This window comes from Pseudorca crassidens, chromosome 8 (genome assembly GCF_039906515.1).
Source record: "Pseudorca crassidens isolate mPseCra1 chromosome 8, mPseCra1.hap1, whole genome shotgun sequence".
NCBI classification, from domain to species: domain Eukaryota; kingdom Metazoa; phylum Chordata; class Mammalia; order Artiodactyla; family Delphinidae; genus Pseudorca; species Pseudorca crassidens.
In genome coordinates, this window is record NC_090303.1 from 94938436 (window position 1) to 94958128 (window position 19693).

The 19693-nt window shown below is 39.6% G+C and overlaps 1 protein-coding gene across 2 annotated transcripts in view; it reads left to right on the forward strand.

The window, feature by feature from the left end:
• The window catches only part of MGAM (maltase-glucoamylase), a 139518-nt gene that overhangs the window by 63245 nt on the left and 56580 nt on the right, over positions 1-19693 (forward strand). For both annotated transcript variants that reach the window (XM_067747213.1, XM_067747212.1), the window contains exons 3-14: positions 107-225; positions 7802-7922; positions 8981-9090; positions 9895-10046; positions 10654-10825; positions 12871-12970; positions 15147-15259; positions 15554-15679; positions 16480-16611; positions 16762-16878; positions 18110-18223; positions 19284-19368. In XM_067747213.1, the coding sequence (XP_067603314.1) occupies positions 107-225; positions 7802-7922; positions 8981-9090; positions 9895-10046; positions 10654-10825; positions 12871-12970; positions 15147-15259; positions 15554-15679; positions 16480-16611; positions 16762-16878; positions 18110-18223; positions 19284-19368 (1461 nt within the window). The remainder of the gene's footprint in view (positions 1-106; positions 226-7801; positions 7923-8980; positions 9091-9894; positions 10047-10653; positions 10826-12870; positions 12971-15146; positions 15260-15553; positions 15680-16479; positions 16612-16761; positions 16879-18109; positions 18224-19283; positions 19369-19693) is intronic.

Consider the following 19693-nt stretch of genomic DNA (forward strand, 5'->3'; position numbering starts at 1 on the left):
ATCAGTAGTGGAGTCCATATAATTGGAGGTGTTGAGAACTATGGGGGTATCAAATGCCTGTGGTATTAATTCTGTCATCTTATGTTTGCTTTTGGGATTATCCCAGGTCCTGGGATGACAGTTACTCCAGATCCTGGGAAAAGTACCACTCCTGGTTCTGCCGAGTGCCCAGTGGTAAATGAATTGGAACGGATAAACTGCATCCCTGACCAGTCACCAACAAAGGTTTGACTTACAGACCTTGTTTTCATTTAAGAGTTTATGCCATCAGATGAGGGTTTGTTTTCTTTTTTTTTTTCTGTTTGTAGCCCCCAGAGTTGTTTATTGTTTGCATTGCAATTATTGGTGGCTCAGGAAAAGAAATCCTGTATTCATGCTTATATGACAGCTCAGCCTTGGGAGAGGAAGAACTAGAAAATTTCCTTGTGTTGACAGATTCAGCAAATAAAAGTACATGCTGTCCATTTAGGTTTGAATTTCAGATAAACAATGAATAAATTTTTAGTATAATTATGTCCCGTGTAAGACTTGGGACTTACTTATACTAAAAGTATATTTGTCTTTTATCTGGTAACTCTACTTGGTTACTGGTTCTCTCTGACTCTGTTTCTGACTCTGTTTCTTGGCCTCTGTCTCTCTTTTTTCCTTACACAATTCTAAAAGGTTATCTAGGATCTACAATAAAAAGTCATCCATAGGCATAAAACAGTATTTCAAATAAGGATAAAGCTTCAAGGGCCAAGTTTTGAAGGAAGAGGTAATAAATACCAGATTAAAGATAGTGCAGGCAGCTGGGCGTTTACTGTTGGGCAGTGTTTCCTGACCATCACCTGAAGTCCAGCTGAATATATGATTATAAAATGCATTGCACACACCATATCAGTCATGTCTCGTGTTGAGAGTGAAGAAAGACAACATGCAGCCTTCTGAGTGAAGTCCACTGACCTGAAATGGCAGATTTGTATCAGACACAGAAGGGATGCTTGCTGCATGCGATTCTTGGGCATGTGGCACTCTCACATTATCTCTGTAGCCATCCTATTGTTCACGGGCTGGAATAATCTGTGATGTTCTTGAGAGTTACTATTTTGGTTTGTCTAAAGGTCCTAATACCAAAAGACATTTTATTTCTGCATTTATTTTTCTTTCATACTTCTGGAAGCTAGAAGTCCAAAATCAAGGTGTCATTAGGGTTGGTTCCTTTTTTTTTTTGCAGTACGCGGGCCTCTCACTGCTGTGGCCTCTCCCGTTGCGGAGCACAGGCTCCGGACGCACAGGCTCGGCGGCCATGGCTCACGGGCCCAGCCGCTCCGCGGCATGTGGGATCCTCCCGGACTGGGGCACGAACCCGCGTCCTCTGCATCGGCAGGCGGACCCCCAACCACTGCTCCACCAGGGAAGCCCAGGGTTGGTTCCTTTTGAGGGCTCTGAGGAAGAATCTGTTCCATGCCTTTGTCCTAGCTTCTGGTGACGGCCACAATCCTTGGCATTTCTTGGCTTGTAGCTACATTACTCCGTTCTCTGCTTCCATCTTCACAAAGCATTCTCTGTGTGTGTATGTGTTCAAATTTCCCATTTTTATAAAGACACAGATCACATTGGATTAAAGGCCCACCCAACTCCATATGATCACACCTTAGCTAATCACATCTGCAACAATCCTATTTCCAAATAAGATCAAGTTCTGAGGTACTGAGTATTAGGACTTCAACATATCTTTTCTGGGGACACAATTCAGCCCATAACTTGGACAGAGTCACAGAATGTGAACTGTGGAAAGTGAGAATGGTTACACAATTTGAGCCTTTGGTATTGATTGAAATAGCATAGATGCTGAGTCAGAGAGAACCAAGACGGCAAAGAAATAACAGATGAGAAATCAACCATAGTGATAGACTGGGGTTTTGGGGAAGCTGGAAGTTAAGGCAGAAAAAAAGAACTAGAGCCAGATAAATAGCTTGGAGTAGAGAAAATGCCTGGGAACTGTAGTTAGGAGCAGAGTGATTGGACAAAACTAGTCAGGAAGCTCAGAGGCTATGTTGAAGGCAAGAGAGAGCACCAATATGGTAAATAGTCAAGGATCAGGAAATCCCCAGGACAGGACAAAGCAGTGAGAGCACAGAAGGGCATCAGCCTGGACAGCAAGGCTGCCAATGTGGGAAGGAATCCCAGTTAGAGCGGTTCATCAAACCAAGACTATTGCAGCATTCAATCCCCTTCATCTGGCGTCTTACCCTGACTGAATGAATGTAACTTTCTCTTGGATTAATGAAGAGACACGCCTGCTTGGAGTAGGAAGAAATGTGTCTGAACAGAAAAGGTGGATTCAGATTTTGGAAAACCTTGGATTTCGGGTAGAGGAGGTTGGCTTTTTATGTGATACACAGCAGCTAGGAGCAGCCACTTAGGGCTGAACGAAATCACGAAATGGGAAACCAAGAAGAGAGAGAATAAAAGACAGAAATAAAGGAAAAAGAAGATAGAAGAGAAAAAGAAAAAAAAGCGCTTCAGTATGGGGCCAAATGTCATAAAGTTTGGTATTTTAGATGATAGGTTCAATAGGTAGAGGAGATAAGCTAAGTAAATACGTAACTAGAATATAAAACAAAAATTTATAAGATATAAACGAAATACTGTGTGGATCACAAAGCAGAAGAGATTATTATCAAGGAGAAGGTGACAGCCTGGAATTAATGATAAGCAGGATTTTGACAGAGATGAGAGGAATGGAAAGTGAATTCAGGATAGAGGAGACTGCACACAAAGTGACAGAAGAGGAAGTTGTGGGGCACATACATGACATATTGAATGGTCCCATATGGCCAAGATACAGGATGGGTGCCAGATGGCATATAATGTTTAAGACTATATGGTAGTTTGGAGCTTGATGATAGAGGACCATTCATTAATGTGCTGCTTTGCCAATAGGAATGGGAAGTCATGGTCTAGATATGTTGTACCTAAACAGGATGTTTCCAGAAAGTTGATCTGCACCCATTTACTTGCCCCTGTCATAGTGTGCTAGGAAACTACTTGCTCAGAAGCCCACCTGGAAGACTAATGTATCCTCAGTATGTCCACTTTCCTGCAACAGCCCATCTTGTTGTTGGCTACGTGAACTTCAGATGTCATTATTGCCTCAGTAATGCTTCTTTGCTTTTATAATAAGGCTGTTTAATACTGTGGTATCAAGATTGTAGTTCAGTAAACAACCTTTGCCTTTTTTCTAAATGTTATACCCAAGTGAATTAATCTATGACCTTTGCATTCATTCACTGGCCTGCTCCTCTTTAGTTCAGCCAGAGAGAAATACTCTGGGAGCACTTTCAGTGACCTGGATTTTCATAGAAGGTATTTCTTAGGTATTTTGTTGTGTGTTCTAAGTATCCTGGGTGCCATATGCTAATCTAAAGTATTGTTGAGAGGCTGATTCAATGGATAATGTTGTGTATATGTATATAATGTGTTTGTTGAAGGAAAGTATATGGCTATGTGGAGGAGGGGAGTGGGAAGAAATTATGAATATGACACTAGGCTAGGCAGAATGTTCTACTGCTGAGGCCATCGCTATATCATTTTATCATTCCTCTCCTCTGGGATTAAAGAACTAAGAGTATAAATTTCCCTTCAGATGATTCTTTGTTGTAAATTCCATTGTTTCTTATCCCAGTAAAAGGAGGGAATTCTCTGTCTAAAACAGGACCCATAAAGGCTGTGGAGAGACACTGGACAGTACAGAAAGAACAGGATGGAGGGATACAGGGTTAGAGGAGCCAGCACCTAGGACAGGATGGCTGGCAGGGCTGAATGAGCAAGGTCCACTGTGGTCCCATTCCCTCCAGTGGCAGGAGATGGCTAATTCTGATTCACTCAGGCCAACTCTCACTGCACCTGGGACACTTCCTTTTCACGTGTTTGCATTTGTCCTTGCAACTTTGCTTTCTGTCTTTTATAAATGCTGCAGTTGCTGAGGTCCTGAACTTTTTTTTAATCTTAGATATGCTGCTTCCTAATGACCTAATGATGCACATATTCCAAGGCATGTGTAGTCTTATCAGTAAATTATTCTCAACTCACTCTGATTTGTACACATTTCTTGTTTGTGTTATTCTAGATTCTACTTCTTATTTTTATTATACATGCTGCAAGTATCTTCTGCTGTTATGAGGCTGTGTTCACCTATTTTACGCTGTCTTGATGAACAGATATTTTATATTTTAATGGAGTCAAGCTTATATATTCCTATATTACATCATATCTCAAGGAACAATGCCAGGAAGATTAAAAGCCTAAAGGCAAAAAAGAAAAACTTATGACTTTAAGAAGAAAATAGAAGATCTAATATAATAATAATTAACTTATTTAGTTTAAATTTATTTCTGTAAATTTTCTTGGATTTCTACTTACATAATATTATGTCAGAAAATAATGATAACTTGGCTTCATCCTTTTTAGTTTTACAAATTTTCTTTATTTTCTTGTCTTATTAGTCTTGTAGTGTTAGGACCTCCGATATATATTTAATTATAAAACAACATAGGCATGGTCATCTACTCTTTTTTTCTGATTTTAAAAGGAATGTTTCTAACATTTCAGAGTTAGTGAGATGGATATTATAGGCTTTAGGTATCTACCCATTATCCAACTAAGGAACTTACTTTATATTCCCAGTTTGCTAAGAATTTTATCATGAATAGGTGATTAATTTAAATGATTGTATTGTGTACTTCCTTTAATAAGTTATGAAATATTATACAGTGGATTTTCTAATAGTAAAGAATCCCTGTGTTTCTGGAAGAAACACCACTCGCTTATTATTTATTTAATATGCTGCTGATTTCCATTGTTAAAATAGCGTGCTCTTTTCTTTTAGGTTTTTGCATTTGTATTCGTGAATAAAACTGGATTCTAGTTTTCCTTTTTCTCTCATGTCTGATTTTGATATAAAATACTTCCTTTTTTGTTTCTTCTCCTCTCTCTCTAAATGTTAAGAAGCATTGGGGGTTGGAGGAGAAAGGGACTCCAGTGGAGCAGAGCTTGACTAGGTCATAAGCAGTGTCTTCAGCATCTGATTTCTCACAATCTCTGAGTTCAATCCAGTCCTTCTCTTTGTGTTGGTGCAGGAGCCTGTATGTATCTATTATGTAAAAAGCAAAATATCTTTACTTTTTTGTCTACTTTATCTATCAATTACTGAGGGAGTTCTTTAAAAATATTGCATTATGTACTTACTGTCTTTTTCAATTTTATCTTGTGATTCTTTAAGGTTTTTCTGTAAATATTTTGAGTCTTTATTATCAGGTGTGTATCGGGTTTGAGATGTCATATCTTCCTGGTGAACTGAAGCTTTTGTCATCATGTAGTGACTCTATGTCTCTCTAATAATTAATATTTACTTAAAGTCTATTTGTCAGCTATCACTATAGCTGTCCTAACCCTTGGTAAGAATTCTTCTCACATAGCTGTTTTCCCCTGTTTTAGTGCTTTTGTGAGCTTAAATTTTGGGTGTGCTGCCTGTAAACAGCTTCAGTTGAATTTATTTCTGTAAATGTAATCTGATTATCCTTGTTTTTTAAATTAAGTATTTAAGCCATATGATAATTGACATGAAAAACTTTTTTCTATGGTCTCATTTTGTGTTTTCCATTTGGCCTGTTTTTTATGTACTGCTCCCCATTCACGCCTACCCCCGTATACATGTTTTCTTTCCTTATTTTTTGCATTGAGAATTTTTCCCCTTAGTTTTCCCCTCAATACTGTATTGGAAATTATACACTCTATATTATTTTGGCAGTTTCTCTTAAATTTTATTTCTCATGTTCAACTTAAAAGGACATTTTTTGTCTCAAGTTTGGGTTTAATTATTTTTGGGTGCCTTCAGTCCTATTCATGTTGTCATTTTTTTATAGCTTCTCTCTACAACTCTTTTCTGAGGTTTCACCTACTTTTTACTCCCTTGTCTATTTGCCCTGCTCTCTGCTTCTCCCCACATTGCTCCCCATAACTGCTTAGGTCCGCTGCAGGGCCTGGGATTTCCAGGTGGCCAAGAGGCTGTGCACTTTTCATGCTGCTTTGGCCACTCTTTGATCTTTGCCCTTTACAGTTCAGTGAAGAAGTTATTAAGCTCTGGGGAGCATGCAGAAACCGTTCTGCTTAACACTCTTTTCGACACCTTTCCCTTTTCAGGTTATACTGAAGTTTCATGTGAGTGGGTTTTGAAAAGAAAAAACAAAAACTGCTGACTAGTTGAGTTCACAGTGAAGCCTGGTTCCATAGCAGTGGAAACCACAGATGGACACTGTTTTTCGATCCTTAATATTGTTTATTATATTAGCATATGATTACCAAAAAATTAGCATATGATTAAATCTAATTGTTCATATATCTAAGCAATTTTTTTTGTCTTACATTTGTAAAGCATTACCATATCCTGCTGAAAATATGTTCAGCAGATACTCAACCCAGACTATAGAGAAAAAGAAATGGATAACAAGAGAGCTAAGTTTTGGTCCTTGTCTTCTCAATAGCTAAGTGACCTTTGGCAGATCACTTCACCACTGCGAACTTTTACCTCTGTGGCCTGAGGTTCTTCATCTGTAAAATAATATAGCAGGGTATGTTAGTTATCTATTGCTGTGTAACAGATTATCCCAAAACTTAATGGCTTAACACAACAAACATTATTTTCTCACAGTTTCTATGGTCAGAAATCTGGCCTTGGTGTATCTGGGTGCTTTTGGCTCATAGGCTTCCAGAAGACTGCAATCAAGGTGTCTTCTGAGACTCAGGGATGATCCTTTTCAAGCTTGTGTATTGTGATTATTAGCAGAATTCAGCTGCTCAAGGATTGTTGGGCTGAGGACCTCAGTTCCTTGCTGGAGACCTCCCTCAGTTCCTCACCATGTGGGTCATTCTGCAGTGCAGCACCTCACTTCTCGCAGAGTGAGAGCTCCAACAGAGCAAGTGAAAGGGAGGGAGCAAGCTAGACAGGAGGCACTCTCTGTAATCTAATCCTGGAAGCCACAACCCATAATTTTTGCTATAGTATTTTATTAGTTACACTAAAGAGGAATGGTTTCCTTGTACTTTTTTTATATTTAACCTGATTGCTTCTTCCAAATTAGTTATATGAGAAAGAGATTGTATCCATTTTAGTCTCCATGTGATTCAGTCATTAATTGTAGTAAAAGGCAGGTACCTTTCTTAAATAAGAATCAGAATCTATTTGGGTTTCAAGGAACAATTAGTGCCTTGGGAGGAGTTAAGAGACTATATATACATATATATACACACACACACATACATGTATATACTGTGTACATATATATAATATATATGTATATATGTCACATATACTAAATATACCCATTTGTAATATACACATTTAAAATTCAAAGCAAAATTGCCTTGATTTCAAAGCTTCTGAATAAAGTTAATTGCAAAGTTTTTTTAGAGCCCAAAGCCAATATCAGTGAAGCTCCATTTGTCATTTTGGGTCACTGGTGATATAACTATATAGTAGTTTAGAATATTTAAATAAATTTACCAGGTTTATTGTGATGACAGGTAGAGAATGCATTGTGATCATATATTGTTATATGATAACAACGAGGAAGGATATTGGTCAGAAAAGTGAGTTTTGAGTGCAAGCACCGCATTGACTGGGATACAGCACAATTTCTTTAAGTATCAGGTCCCTTATTTGTAAAACAAGGCTCATGAGACTGCAAGCTCAAATTATATTTATCAATGATAGTGTTCTACCCATAGTGGAGTTACTCTAACTAATCCCTTATTTCAGGCCATGTGTGACCAGCGTGGGTGCTGCTGGAAACCTCAGGGACCCATAAGTGTGCCCTGGTGCTACTATTCTAAGAGTCATGGCTATCAAGTGGAGGGCAACCTTGTGAACACAAGTGCAGGTAAGCCAGACTCAGCCTTGAGGAAGGAGCTCCAGATCCTCTGGGGAGGGAGGTTTGCAAGCATTTATTGTAGGCCAGGCACTGGGCTGTGTCCTCTGCAGGTTGGCTCTGTACACTGCAGAAGAGAGCTGTAGCAGCAGGTGGGGTGTTAACTCTGTACGGCTACCACAGCGTGTGACAGGAGGTGGGCACTGCCCTTGAGCAAGGACTAGAGTCTATTTTGGCATCAAGGAAAAATATCACTCTCTGTCTTGGGAGTTAGGAGACATGTTCTATTCCTGACTGTGTCTTTATGTACCTTTGTAACCTTGTCCAAACATTGTAACTTCTTCGTTCCCCAAGTTTCTGACTTTTAAAGAGAGGGATTTGAACTCAGTAACCTCTGAGACTACTAACAACTCTAATATAGTGTAATTTTAATGATATGGAAACAATTCCCATTTTATCAATGTTATATGAAAGTTAGCTAGCCAGTGTCAGTGTTCATGGACTAAACATCCCCCCTTCTTTCTCCCACCTCAAAATGCAGACATAATAATGAACATGCTGGGGATACTTGGGGAGGCTCTTAGCATAAAGGAAGAGGCATGCTCCTCTTCCAGGGCCTCTTGGCCTGATGGGCTTTTCTAATAAGGTCTCGACTCTCACCTGGCTTGTCACATAACTGGGGAGATGGCATCAATACATCCGATCACCTGTGGCGTAACATGAAGATAACTGAGAAGGAATAATGGATGTGAACACCTTGAGGGCTCAGAATATAAAGAGTATATGAGTGATGGATGGGCTGGTATAACGATAGTTTGGCCTTTGAGGGATGTTTCCATTCAGATTTTGGAGAAGAGAGGCATGGTTTTTGAATAAGGTAATGACAATACCTAGCTTCAGAATCTGGCCCAAGACAGTATGTGTGTATGATGAGGTACACATCCGTGTCTCCTCTTCTGATGGGAAGTAAAGGCTTTTCGCCAGCCCCTTTGACATAAAGCTTAATTGTATGTGGCTGTTTGTGAATTTACACAGCCAGCTATGAAAACTCTTTACCCCCTTCACATTAGGATTCACAGCCCAGTTGAAAAGGTTGCCTTCTCCATCTCTTTTTGGAAATGATGTCAACAACGTCCTTCTCACAGCGGAATACCAGACGTCTAACCGTTTCCACTTTAAGGTTGTAGTTTGTTTCTTTTTTGCTATTCTTTTCCATTATAGTTTATTACAAGATACTGAACATAATTTCCTATGCTCTACAGTAGGCCCTTGTTGTTTATCTATTTTATATATGGTAGTTTTTGTCTGCTAATCCCAAACTCCCAATTCATCCCTCCCTACCCCCCTTTCCCCTTTGGCAACCCTAAGTTTGTTTTCTGTGTCTGTGTGTCTTTCAGTTTTGTGAATAGGTTCATTTGTATCATATTTTAGATTCCACATATAAGTGATAGCATATGATATTTGTTTATTTAAAATTTTTTTGGAGAAGTTCTTGTTCCCTACCTGATGACTGCAGTTACTACAAAAGAGAAAAATTTGCTAATGGAGGTGTTTTTCTGTGCTGTCATTATTCTTACTTAGCATGTGTATGTTGAAAGCATTTATCGCCTTCCTTCGGTGTGATAACTTCCTAAATGTATATTATAGAGCTCACAGGTGAGCTTTGGCTTTCATTTATTTTCCCTTTATACCATGTGAAATGATATAGGGAAGGAAAAAAAGAATGATCACAACTTTGAAAATTCTAGAGATAGTTTATGTCTGCAGACTTGTAGTATATATTTCTACCTAAAGACTAACTTATGTCCAAGTGTTAAACATCTGAATTTGGTGACATAATTTCAGACATAATGTCATTTGCTGCACAGGTTCCTGTACCAGGAGCACAGGTGTTGGGAAGCACTGGTGTTGGTAGGCATGTTTCTATTTTAGAAAAACAGAGACATGTTCATTTTGACTGTCTTTCCCTAATCTCTCTGGACAGTTAACTGACCAAAACCAGGACAGATACGAAGTGCCCCATGAACATGTGCAACCCTTCAAAGGAAATGCTGCTGCTTCCTTGACCTATAAAGTTGAGGTCTCCGAACAGCCATTTAGCATCAAAGTGATCAGAACGAGCAACAATCATGTTCTGTAAGTTTTGCAAACCTATCTGGAGACTTAGTATGAAGGTTATGGGGGAGGGAGGTTTGAAGCCTGAAAAAGGATGCATTTCTACAATATTCCTGAAGGTTGTGAGCCCACTGTTGGTGACCAGACTCTCTACCTCCAAATGTACTTTTTTTCTGCCTTCCTTCCTCTTCCTTCCTTCCTCCTCTTCCTCGTCCTCCCCCTCTTTTATTACTAAGCATTTATTGTAGGCCAGGCACTGGGCTGTGTCCTTTTTCTCTTTCTTCCTTCCATTTGGCCATTTTTCCTCCTTATCTTCCCTTTTTTCCCTCCATCCATCCAACACCCATCCAGCAGTAACTCTCTATGGAGCATCTACTATAACGTACGACTCATATTCTGGTCATGTGATAGAGAGTCAAGGGGACAAATCTAAGAAATGTGCCGAATGGTACCTGCCCTCAGCAAATCCTGATCTCTTGATGTCCATGGAAAAATGTCACAGGAGGGCAAATGGGGCCGATTAAACAGGGAGTATTGAGTCTCTGAGATACAAGAACAATTTTCTAAGCAGTTGCATTCCCTCCACTCCACTTGCCCACCCGTCCCTGTGTTTTCCACCCATGTCTAGGTTTGACTCCAGCATCGGGCCCCTGCTGTTTGCTGATCAGTTCCTGCAGCTTTCCATCCGACTGCCTAGTGCTAACGTGTATGGTCTGGGAGAACACGTGCACCAGCAGTACCGGCACGATATGAATTGGAAGACCTGGCCCATATTTGCCAGGGACACAATCCCCAAAGGGGTAACCTTTCAGTACCTTTCAGTATGGGGCCCTTTCCACTGACTATCATAGCCTCTTTCATGAAGGTCACCCCTAGCAGTGCAGTATAACAGTTAAGAGTCAGGTGCTCGGGTGAAGCTATCTGGGTCTAGATTCTGACACTGCTACTCACCAGTTTTGCGGTTCTGGGCAGGTTTCCTCTCTGTGTCTTTAGTTCCCCATCTATGAAATGGGGGTAATATACTTACTTCATAGGGTTGTGATGGGAATTAAATGAATTGATACATGTAGAGTCTCTAGAAGAGTGTCTGCCACATAGAAAATGCTCAATAAATACCAAGTATTTTTCATCACATTTTCGTTTTGAACTAACTAGTTGTGGAGAAAACTAATATTGATTCGGCACAATATGCTGGTTATGGTTACCCTATTTTAGGTTGACCTTTACAAATCACCAACTTACCAGGTTTGTCAGCAAAATAGGATAAAATATCAACTAAAATTCTGTATTAATCATTCTTTGTGTGAAGAATGTTTGGGGCAGTGAAAGAATAGAAGGAGTAGAGTTTCGTTGTTATTATTTTATTTTGTTTTTTCTCTCTTGGTTTTGTTTTGACTGCTAAAACTCAAAGCAGAGGTATTTTCTAGACTCAGCAATACTACATTCAGGTCTTGTTCAGCAACTGTCCCAATTAAGCAGAACTAGTGGCTGGATGAAAGGAAATTAGAGGAATAATTTATTAAGTGAATTTTTAAATATATTATCTCTATTTACCAAAAGGACTCTGAGAAAAATAAGTCTAATTTACTCCATTTAACAGACAAGGAAACTGAGGTTTAGGAAAGCCAAATGAATAGCTCAACGTAAAAAAAAAAATAGTTCGTAAGGAGCAGAGATAGGATCTAATCCCTGACCATGCTCCTCGCCATACCATAGGCATATCAGAAAAACAGGAAAGGTGTTGGGTCCGAGCAGCTCATCTGGGATATGGCTGGTGATGCTTGTTTAATACGGAGCCTTAGATCCTCGCTGCTTGAAGTGTGCAGTATGGGCACCACCGCGTGACAAATTTGGGCTCTCAGCTCCCTCTTCCATCTACTAAATTAGACCCCACACTGAAATGAGGTTCCTTTGTAATTTGTATGCACACCAAATTTTGAGATATGCTGTCCCAGAGCAGTGATTCTCAAACATGATTACACATTGGAATCACCCGGGGAAATTGAACAAACTATCAATGTCTGCTTCTATTCCCAGAGATTCTGTTTTAATTGGGGTGGGATGCGGCCCAGGTTGAGAACTACCGTTCTAAAGTCCAGAAGACCAGCTCAAGTTCTAATGTATGCTGTTGTAAAGACTAGAAGACCAGGTATCTTAAGTAGAGTTCCATCTAGTTGCAAATTAGAAAGGTGCCTGATTTATATTAGGGCTCGATGGAGTTTTTGCAGATGAGGTTAGGTCAAGACTCTGAGTCAAGGTCAAGCCTCTTTGAGAGAAGAGCTCTTTTTTTTAAAAAAAAAAAATTTATTGGAGTATAGTTGCTTTACACTGTTGCATTAGTTTCAGGTGTACAGCAAAGTGATTCAGTTATACATATACATATATTCATTCTTTTCTCATGTAGACTATCACAGAATATTGAGTAGAGTTCTCTGTGCTATTACAGTAGGTCCTTTTTAGTTATCTTTCTTATATAGTTCACCTCAAGCTCCTGATTTATCCCTACCCCCAACGTGTCCCCTTTGGTAACCATAAGTTTGTTTTTGATATCTGTAGAGAAGAGCTTTTTTGAACTACAGTTTCAAACCTCCTGTTCTCCCACATCCTAACATATCACAAGTTCTCACATTTCTATTAGATAAATGGTCATAGCTGGCTCATTCTATATGAAAATGCTAATTCACTTGATTAACATCAACCAAGTATAGACCTTATATTAAAAATTTGTCTTCTTTGACATGAATTCCTTGTCAATTCTTCACATGATTAACATCGATTTCCTAAGCTCTTTCTGGCCATGTGGGGTTTATTTGTAAATTTTTGGTTTTGAATTATCTTTCTGCAGGATGGAACTAACTTGTATGGTGCACAGACATTCTTCCTATGCCTTGAAGATGCTAGTGGATTGTCCTTTGGAGTGTTTCTGATGAACAGCAATGCCATGGGTAAAAGACTAAAGGAATATTCACACACAAGGATGATTTTCAGTCCCTTTCTTATAGCATTATGATAAAGGAATGGCGCCCTTTAGGAATGGCTGAGCCGTAGCTTGGGACCTTGTATGTTCTCTGCTTGTGCCATTCATACTTCATTACCTGTTGACCCATGGAAGCCATGAGTAGAGTTTTCTCTCTTAGCTTACGATTTTCTTGAATCTGGTTGCCTCTGTTGGAGTATTTACTATTATAGTGTTAAAACAGCTAATACTTTCCTATAATCTATTCTAAGGCAGTTTCTACCAATTTGTTCTTCTCCTTCCTCAGACTTTCATCCAGTACTGGGGTTAATGAAAGCTCTGGTAAGAAACGGGTAATGGCTCTAATAGCAGGTGTAACCAAGGAGCTACAACTGAGCTGTGAATGTTACATCGAGACATCCACGGGTAGCAAGGCAAAGTGGAGTGTGAGGGTCAGGCAGAGTACAATCAGATTGTTTAAGACCAAATGGCGTAATATCATAGGATTCCAGGAAGTAGCTTGCTTCCTTATCTTCGAAGGTTTTAGATCAGATCAATGATTCTCAACTGTTTTTCTGCTTCCACCAGTAACAACCAATCCCAGGGCAATGAATCAATCCCTACAGGGAAAGAGGAGTTCTGTCAGAATCTCCCAGGGTTGATGGTCAGCACAGGATATTGATCCCCACCCTCTTCTCAACTGGGACTTGATGGACTAGATCAGTACTCCTTAAAACGTGACCCATGGAGTGTTCAAAGACTGTTTCAGGTCTACAGTAAGATGAGTATAAAATTAAGAGTAAACATTGCTGTAGCGTCCAAGTGCATGTATGAAACTTTTTCTAATAATTCATTTTCATGTTATTTTACAAAAGTATCAGTTTGCAAAGAACTGGAAATTTAAAAAATAAAGATCTGATCCTTTACCACAGATTGTTTGAGAATCACTCTAAGTGATCTAAGATGATTCTAAGATACCTGATAGTCAAAGAACAGACTGAGATAATACAAGGATTGTACAGTTTCAGGTGGCTGAAAGGAACCAGAAAATAATCTGTGTCAGGCTTAGAGGGAAAAGTCACAGAATCCTAGATACTCCGTGTGAGTTGTTCTTATGCCTGAAGAGTACATTTTAGTCGATCTTGAGACCTTTTATCCCTAATGCAACTCAAAGCTATGGGGAGACTTCATCTCTGAAAATTGCCTGTGGGGCTTAGAGGGATTTTGAATGTGTAGTATCATCTCTGACATCTTTTTAGTTTGGCTCTTGCTTGATGTGAGATCTGCTGAGGCTAGTACCTCCGTGTGTCTCGCCAGGTTATGTTCCTGCAATAATGATGGGATATGGGGTGGGAACAGCATATTCTGTAGTTGTGAATGTCAGAGAAGAAAATTTTTTTCTCTATCCTCTTAGGTTTGGTATTTGGGGGCCTGTGAATCAGTCTAGCAAAAGACAGGTTAGCAAGAGAAGAAACTAGGTTTATTTACGTGTGCAACCTACATATACGCAAGAGTGCTCAGTGAGTAACTCAAAGGGGTGGTTAGAATTTGGGACTTAGAAACCATACTAATAGGGGAAGAAATGTACCTAGGATGAAACAAATGGCTTCTTAGAAGGAGTGAGAGGGATAAAGGGCATTTAATGGAACAACAAATGACGTTTTGGAAAGATCAGCGAGCCCTTAGGAGAGTAGTGGGGGCTGGGTGTTCTTGTGTGCTGCCAAGTTATTGTCTCAGAGGAGATTAGTTTTGCTCCAGGGCAGGGGGTTTATGACAGCTGAGTCTGTATGGGAGGCTCTGCTTTCAGGTGGATAAGGGATTTCAGAAACTCAAACTCATTCAGCTTACAATCATTTTTATGCCACAGTGGCTTATTCTGGACCCCTTCCTGAAACTGGTTGCTTTTTCATGAAATCCTGACACAGCAATTAAGACACTGCAGTCACCAGTTATGGAAACCTGTCACAGAACAAATGCTTTGGGTTCTCTTGTGCTGTCAGGGTGGACTTTGATTGTCAGAGTTTGTCCCTTTTTACACAAAAACTGAGGCATTAGGATCTCTTCATTAGTGTTCAGATGACTGGTGATCCTCTGGTCTAAAGCTTTGTAATTATTACTCTAGAATAAATTCTAATGTTTATTTGCTTCATTTTTAATCTTTCAAGAGGTTTCCCTCCAGCCCACCCCAGCTGTCACTTACCGCACCACTGGGGGCATTCTCGACTTCTACATGTTCTTGGGAAACACTCCAGAGCAAGTGGTTCAAGAGTATCAAGAGGTAAACTTATAATGTTATGGTTATGACTGAGGAAGTTGTAAATAAGAGCAAAGAAATGTAAATTTAATATGCAAGTGTGACTCACAAACATATGCTATTATAAGTAGCTATTATAAATGTGCTATTGCAAATTGATCCGAACCTCAATGATTTATTAAAGGGCCTAGTATTCTAATATTAAGGAAATAGTGTGTTGGAAAGTGGGGTATGTTTTGTGCCCCCAAACTAATGCGTAGAAAAAGTTTTGTTAAAAATAGAGTATTTGCTAACTTCCATTTCACATCATTCTTTCAGCTCATTGGACGGCCAGCCCTACCCTCATACTGGGCGCTTGGGTTTCATCTCAGTCGTTATGACTATGGAACCCTGGGTAACATGAAAGAAGTCATGGAGAGAAACCGTGCCGCACAGCTGCCTTACGTAAGTAAGGCAGCAAAAAATCTTCCAAAAATAAAAGAATTTTCTTGGGGAATAAGAACAACTGTTTATACTGTCTCCTTCTGAGTTTTTTAAAAAAATATACGACAAAAATATTTTAATATATTCAGAATGCTGGACTTTATTGTTGGGCCAACCATTCCTTGAAGGGACTGGTTTTCTTATACTTACTGTATTGATGACATTCTGCACAATGCATTCTTACTTGTATTCTCAAGGCATTACTTTCCTTAGTTTAAGGGAACAAAAGAATACAGTTTATACATGTAATAAAATATTTTTGTGATTTAACTGGCTAAATTTGAATGTGTCTAGTATATAATGAGTAGCGAGGTCTTACAAGACATGCAAAGAGAAACACCCAGTAGTCTCTGAAATAATCCTCTTCTCTCCCTTACCCCATTCCCTTGGAGGCAGACGCTTAGGTCTTGGAGCAAGAGTCAATTTCATTCTGGGCTCCACTATTTTCATACAAGTAAAATTAGGAAAGAGCAAATGCCAAAGAAGGCTTGAAGTGGAAGAGAAGCAACAATACAAAATGTGGTGTAGTCAAATGCGGGAGAAGTGGGAGAGGCAGTCCCTTCCCTCCTTTATCTTGTGGATGACATAGCATTTAGGTAATGGATATGTTTGATAGCCTTAGTGATATTTTTTGTAACTGTTGTGGTTTGTTTGTTCGATTGGTTTTCAATGCCGGAGCACCAGGCAACAAGGTAGGGTGATGCAGCTCATCTGATTCCAGGGGTGGGCTCATAAATTGTGGACGTTGTGTATTCTTTCAGGACGTTCAGCATGCTGATATTGATTATATGCATGAGAGGAAGGACTTCACTTATGATCCAGTAAATTTTAAGGGCTTCCCTGAGTTTGTTAAAGAGTTACACAATAACGGACAAAAATTGGTCATCATTGTGGTATGTGCTGTCCTCTTATTCCCCCACATCAGGTCCTTGCTCTTCCTTGTCATTACGCCCCCTCCCCCTCCCTCATGCCTCAATCCTCAGTTTCCTTTCAGTGCTTTTAGCTCAAAGCTAGGTCCCTCATTGTATTTTTCCCCTTCTTAGGATCCAGCCATCTCCAACAACTCTTCCCCAAGTAATCCCTATGGCCCATATGACAGGGGTTCAGATATGAAGATATGGGTGAATGCTTCAGATGGAGTGACTCCACTCATTGGGGAGGTATCTTAATGGGGAAGTGGGGGCTGGTGGAGGGCTGTGGCAGTGTGTGTGTGTGTGTGTGTGTGTGTGTGTGTGTGTGTGTGTATGTGTCTGTAATTGTTTTGTTTTACATTTTCAGGTGCCTTATATATGCTGGGGATCAACTTGCCCTTGTCCTTTTGTCCTCAAACACCTACCAGTCATCCCAGTTCTTACATTCCCTTCACAGAAAAGTCCCTTTAAACAATAGACTTAGATACTGAATGTCCACCTCCTCACCTCACCCCCCATTCACTTTTTTTTTTAATTTATTCATTTTATTTATTTATGTTTGGCTGCATTGGGTCTTCTTTGGTATGTGCGGGCTTTCTCTAGTTGCGGTGAGCAGGGGCTACTCTTTGTTGCGGTGCGTGGGCTTCTCGTTGCAGTGGCTTCTCTTGTCTCAGAGCATGGGCTCTAGGCGCACGGGCTTCAGTAGTTGTGGCACGCAGGCTCAATAGTTGTGGCGCACAGGCTTAGTTGCTCCGCGGCATGTGGGATCTTCCTGGACCAGGGCTCGAACCCATGTCCCCTGCATTGGCAGGAGGATTCTTAACCACTGCGCCACAAGGGAAGTACCCCCCATTCACTCTTCAGCTGACTGCAGTCTACTTTCCTTCCCCGTCACTCCACTGATGCTGCTTTGGCACCAGTTACCTCCTAACTGGCAAATCCAATGAAACTATTTCATTCCTCTTCTTACTCAGTTTTTCTGTTATTTGGCAAGTTTGACTAGTTCTTTCTCAAACTTATTTGTCCTTGTTTTCCATGAAGGTGTTATCTGCTGGTTCACTTCTAACACCTCTGCTGACCCGAGTGCCTAGTGTCTGAGAAGAAGTGGATAGGAAGAGAATAGAGAAGAGTAATTGATGATTAGAACCCATAACTTGTCATGGGTCAGTTGAAATTATACAGAACTCTCCCTCATTTACCATTCCTAGGATTAGGAGTAGAGAAAGTGTGAGGAAAGGGTGAGGCATAGTTGAAGATTAGCAAAGACTTAACCATTTTTTTGAAATTAGTTTTTTCTCAAGTGACTATTTGACTCCTCCTATTTAGCCTAAATATTTAAAGCACTTTACATTCCTAATTGAAAAGGACCTGTGCCTGGGCACCTCTGTTGCCATGATCGTATTAGGAATTTCTTTGTACTCTGTTTTACTCTGTATTCATTTAACTTCCTTTGATCAATGTTTTTCTTTTCCTCCTGCAGGTCTGGCCTGGAAAAACTGTGTTTCCTGATTACACCAACCCCAAGTGTACTGCTTGGTGGGCAAATGAATGTGAGCTTTTCCACAATCAAGTAGAATTTGATGGAATCTGGATTGTGAGTTCTTAACATTTTGATTACTAGGCGGCTAACATTCAGACTGTGTATCTCTATATCATCGAGTCATGGAGCACAGGGGGAAGAGGAGGAGAGGAAAGCAAGTATGGCAATAATTCTAGGTATTCTCTCTCTTACTATTCAAATAATCTTACCAAAACACGTAGCTTAGACTTCAAAATCAGATTGTTAGAAGTGGAAGAAAGTAAACCGAGATATCTGTTTTTTCCAAGTCTAGCTCTCCTTTTACAAATGAATGAGCTGAAGTAAAAATAGGTCATGTACTCCTTACATTGTCACAAGTACACAAATTGTTCAATTGCCCCTTCAGGGCTCTTTCACTTGGACGTGTTGGATAAACTGATCAAAGCCAAAGTACTCAAGTGAGCGACAGAACTGTGGCTGCAGAAAGGACAAATGTCTCACATGATGTCAAATGAAAACAAATGCAAAGCAGCAGGTGTCTGGCACAATTTACAGAGCTCTAGAGTTGAACTTTTTTCTATTTATAAGAGAAAGGTAGAAAATGCAAACAATACAAAGAGCTAAACAGATGAGGAGAGCGAAAGTGATATCAACCAAAGACATCTACCATCAATATTTCAGTATGCATGTTTCCAGAGCCCTCACTTGCACAGCTGTGGGTACATGCCTGTTCTCTCACTCTCTCTGCATATGTTTGTATTATATATGTATATGCATTTATATGTGTGTGTATTCATAGCTATATTTGAATATTTAGAGAATGTATGAGTTGATATACATGGGACCATATAAATTGAAATATTTTTCACCTAATATTTTTGGAAATTTTTCATTTTCAATGATTATATACATATATCATTTTGAAGGGATTTTAAGAACCTTCTCCACAAAGCCTTCAATGGGTAGAGAAGACAGGACAGGAACATCTATTTCTCTCCTTAACATAAGAACCTCGTTATAAAAAGAAATATCTAGAATCATTTCTCTGAGTCCTAAACAAAAAGAAAGACACCATCAGTACAACATACGAGGACATGTTACTTTTTCTTAATAGTCTTTGTTCTTTGTCTTCTAGGATATGAATGAAGTCTCCAACTTCGTGGATGGTTCAGTTTCAGGATGTTCCACAAACAATCTAAATTATCCCCTATTCACTCCCAGTAAGTGCTGATTAGTTTGATTAAAATGGCAATGAATATCTGGTATTTTAAATTCATAAGGATATATATGAATAACCTGGCAAGGGATTTTTTACATAAATTGCATAGGGGAAGGAAAATGTGGGTACTATATAAAGAAAACTAGGAAAGAAAATCAAAACACTCTATGCTTTCCTAAATGAGGCGTAAATTCAAAAGGGGCAATCAATCTAGTCCTTCTACCTACATCTGAGCTGTTTCTGTTCCAGAGAAGATATGGTGCAGAAGCCAGAGGTTAGTGGTTAGTTCATTTTCCTCTCAAGTGTGTACCCAAATAGGTTAGGGC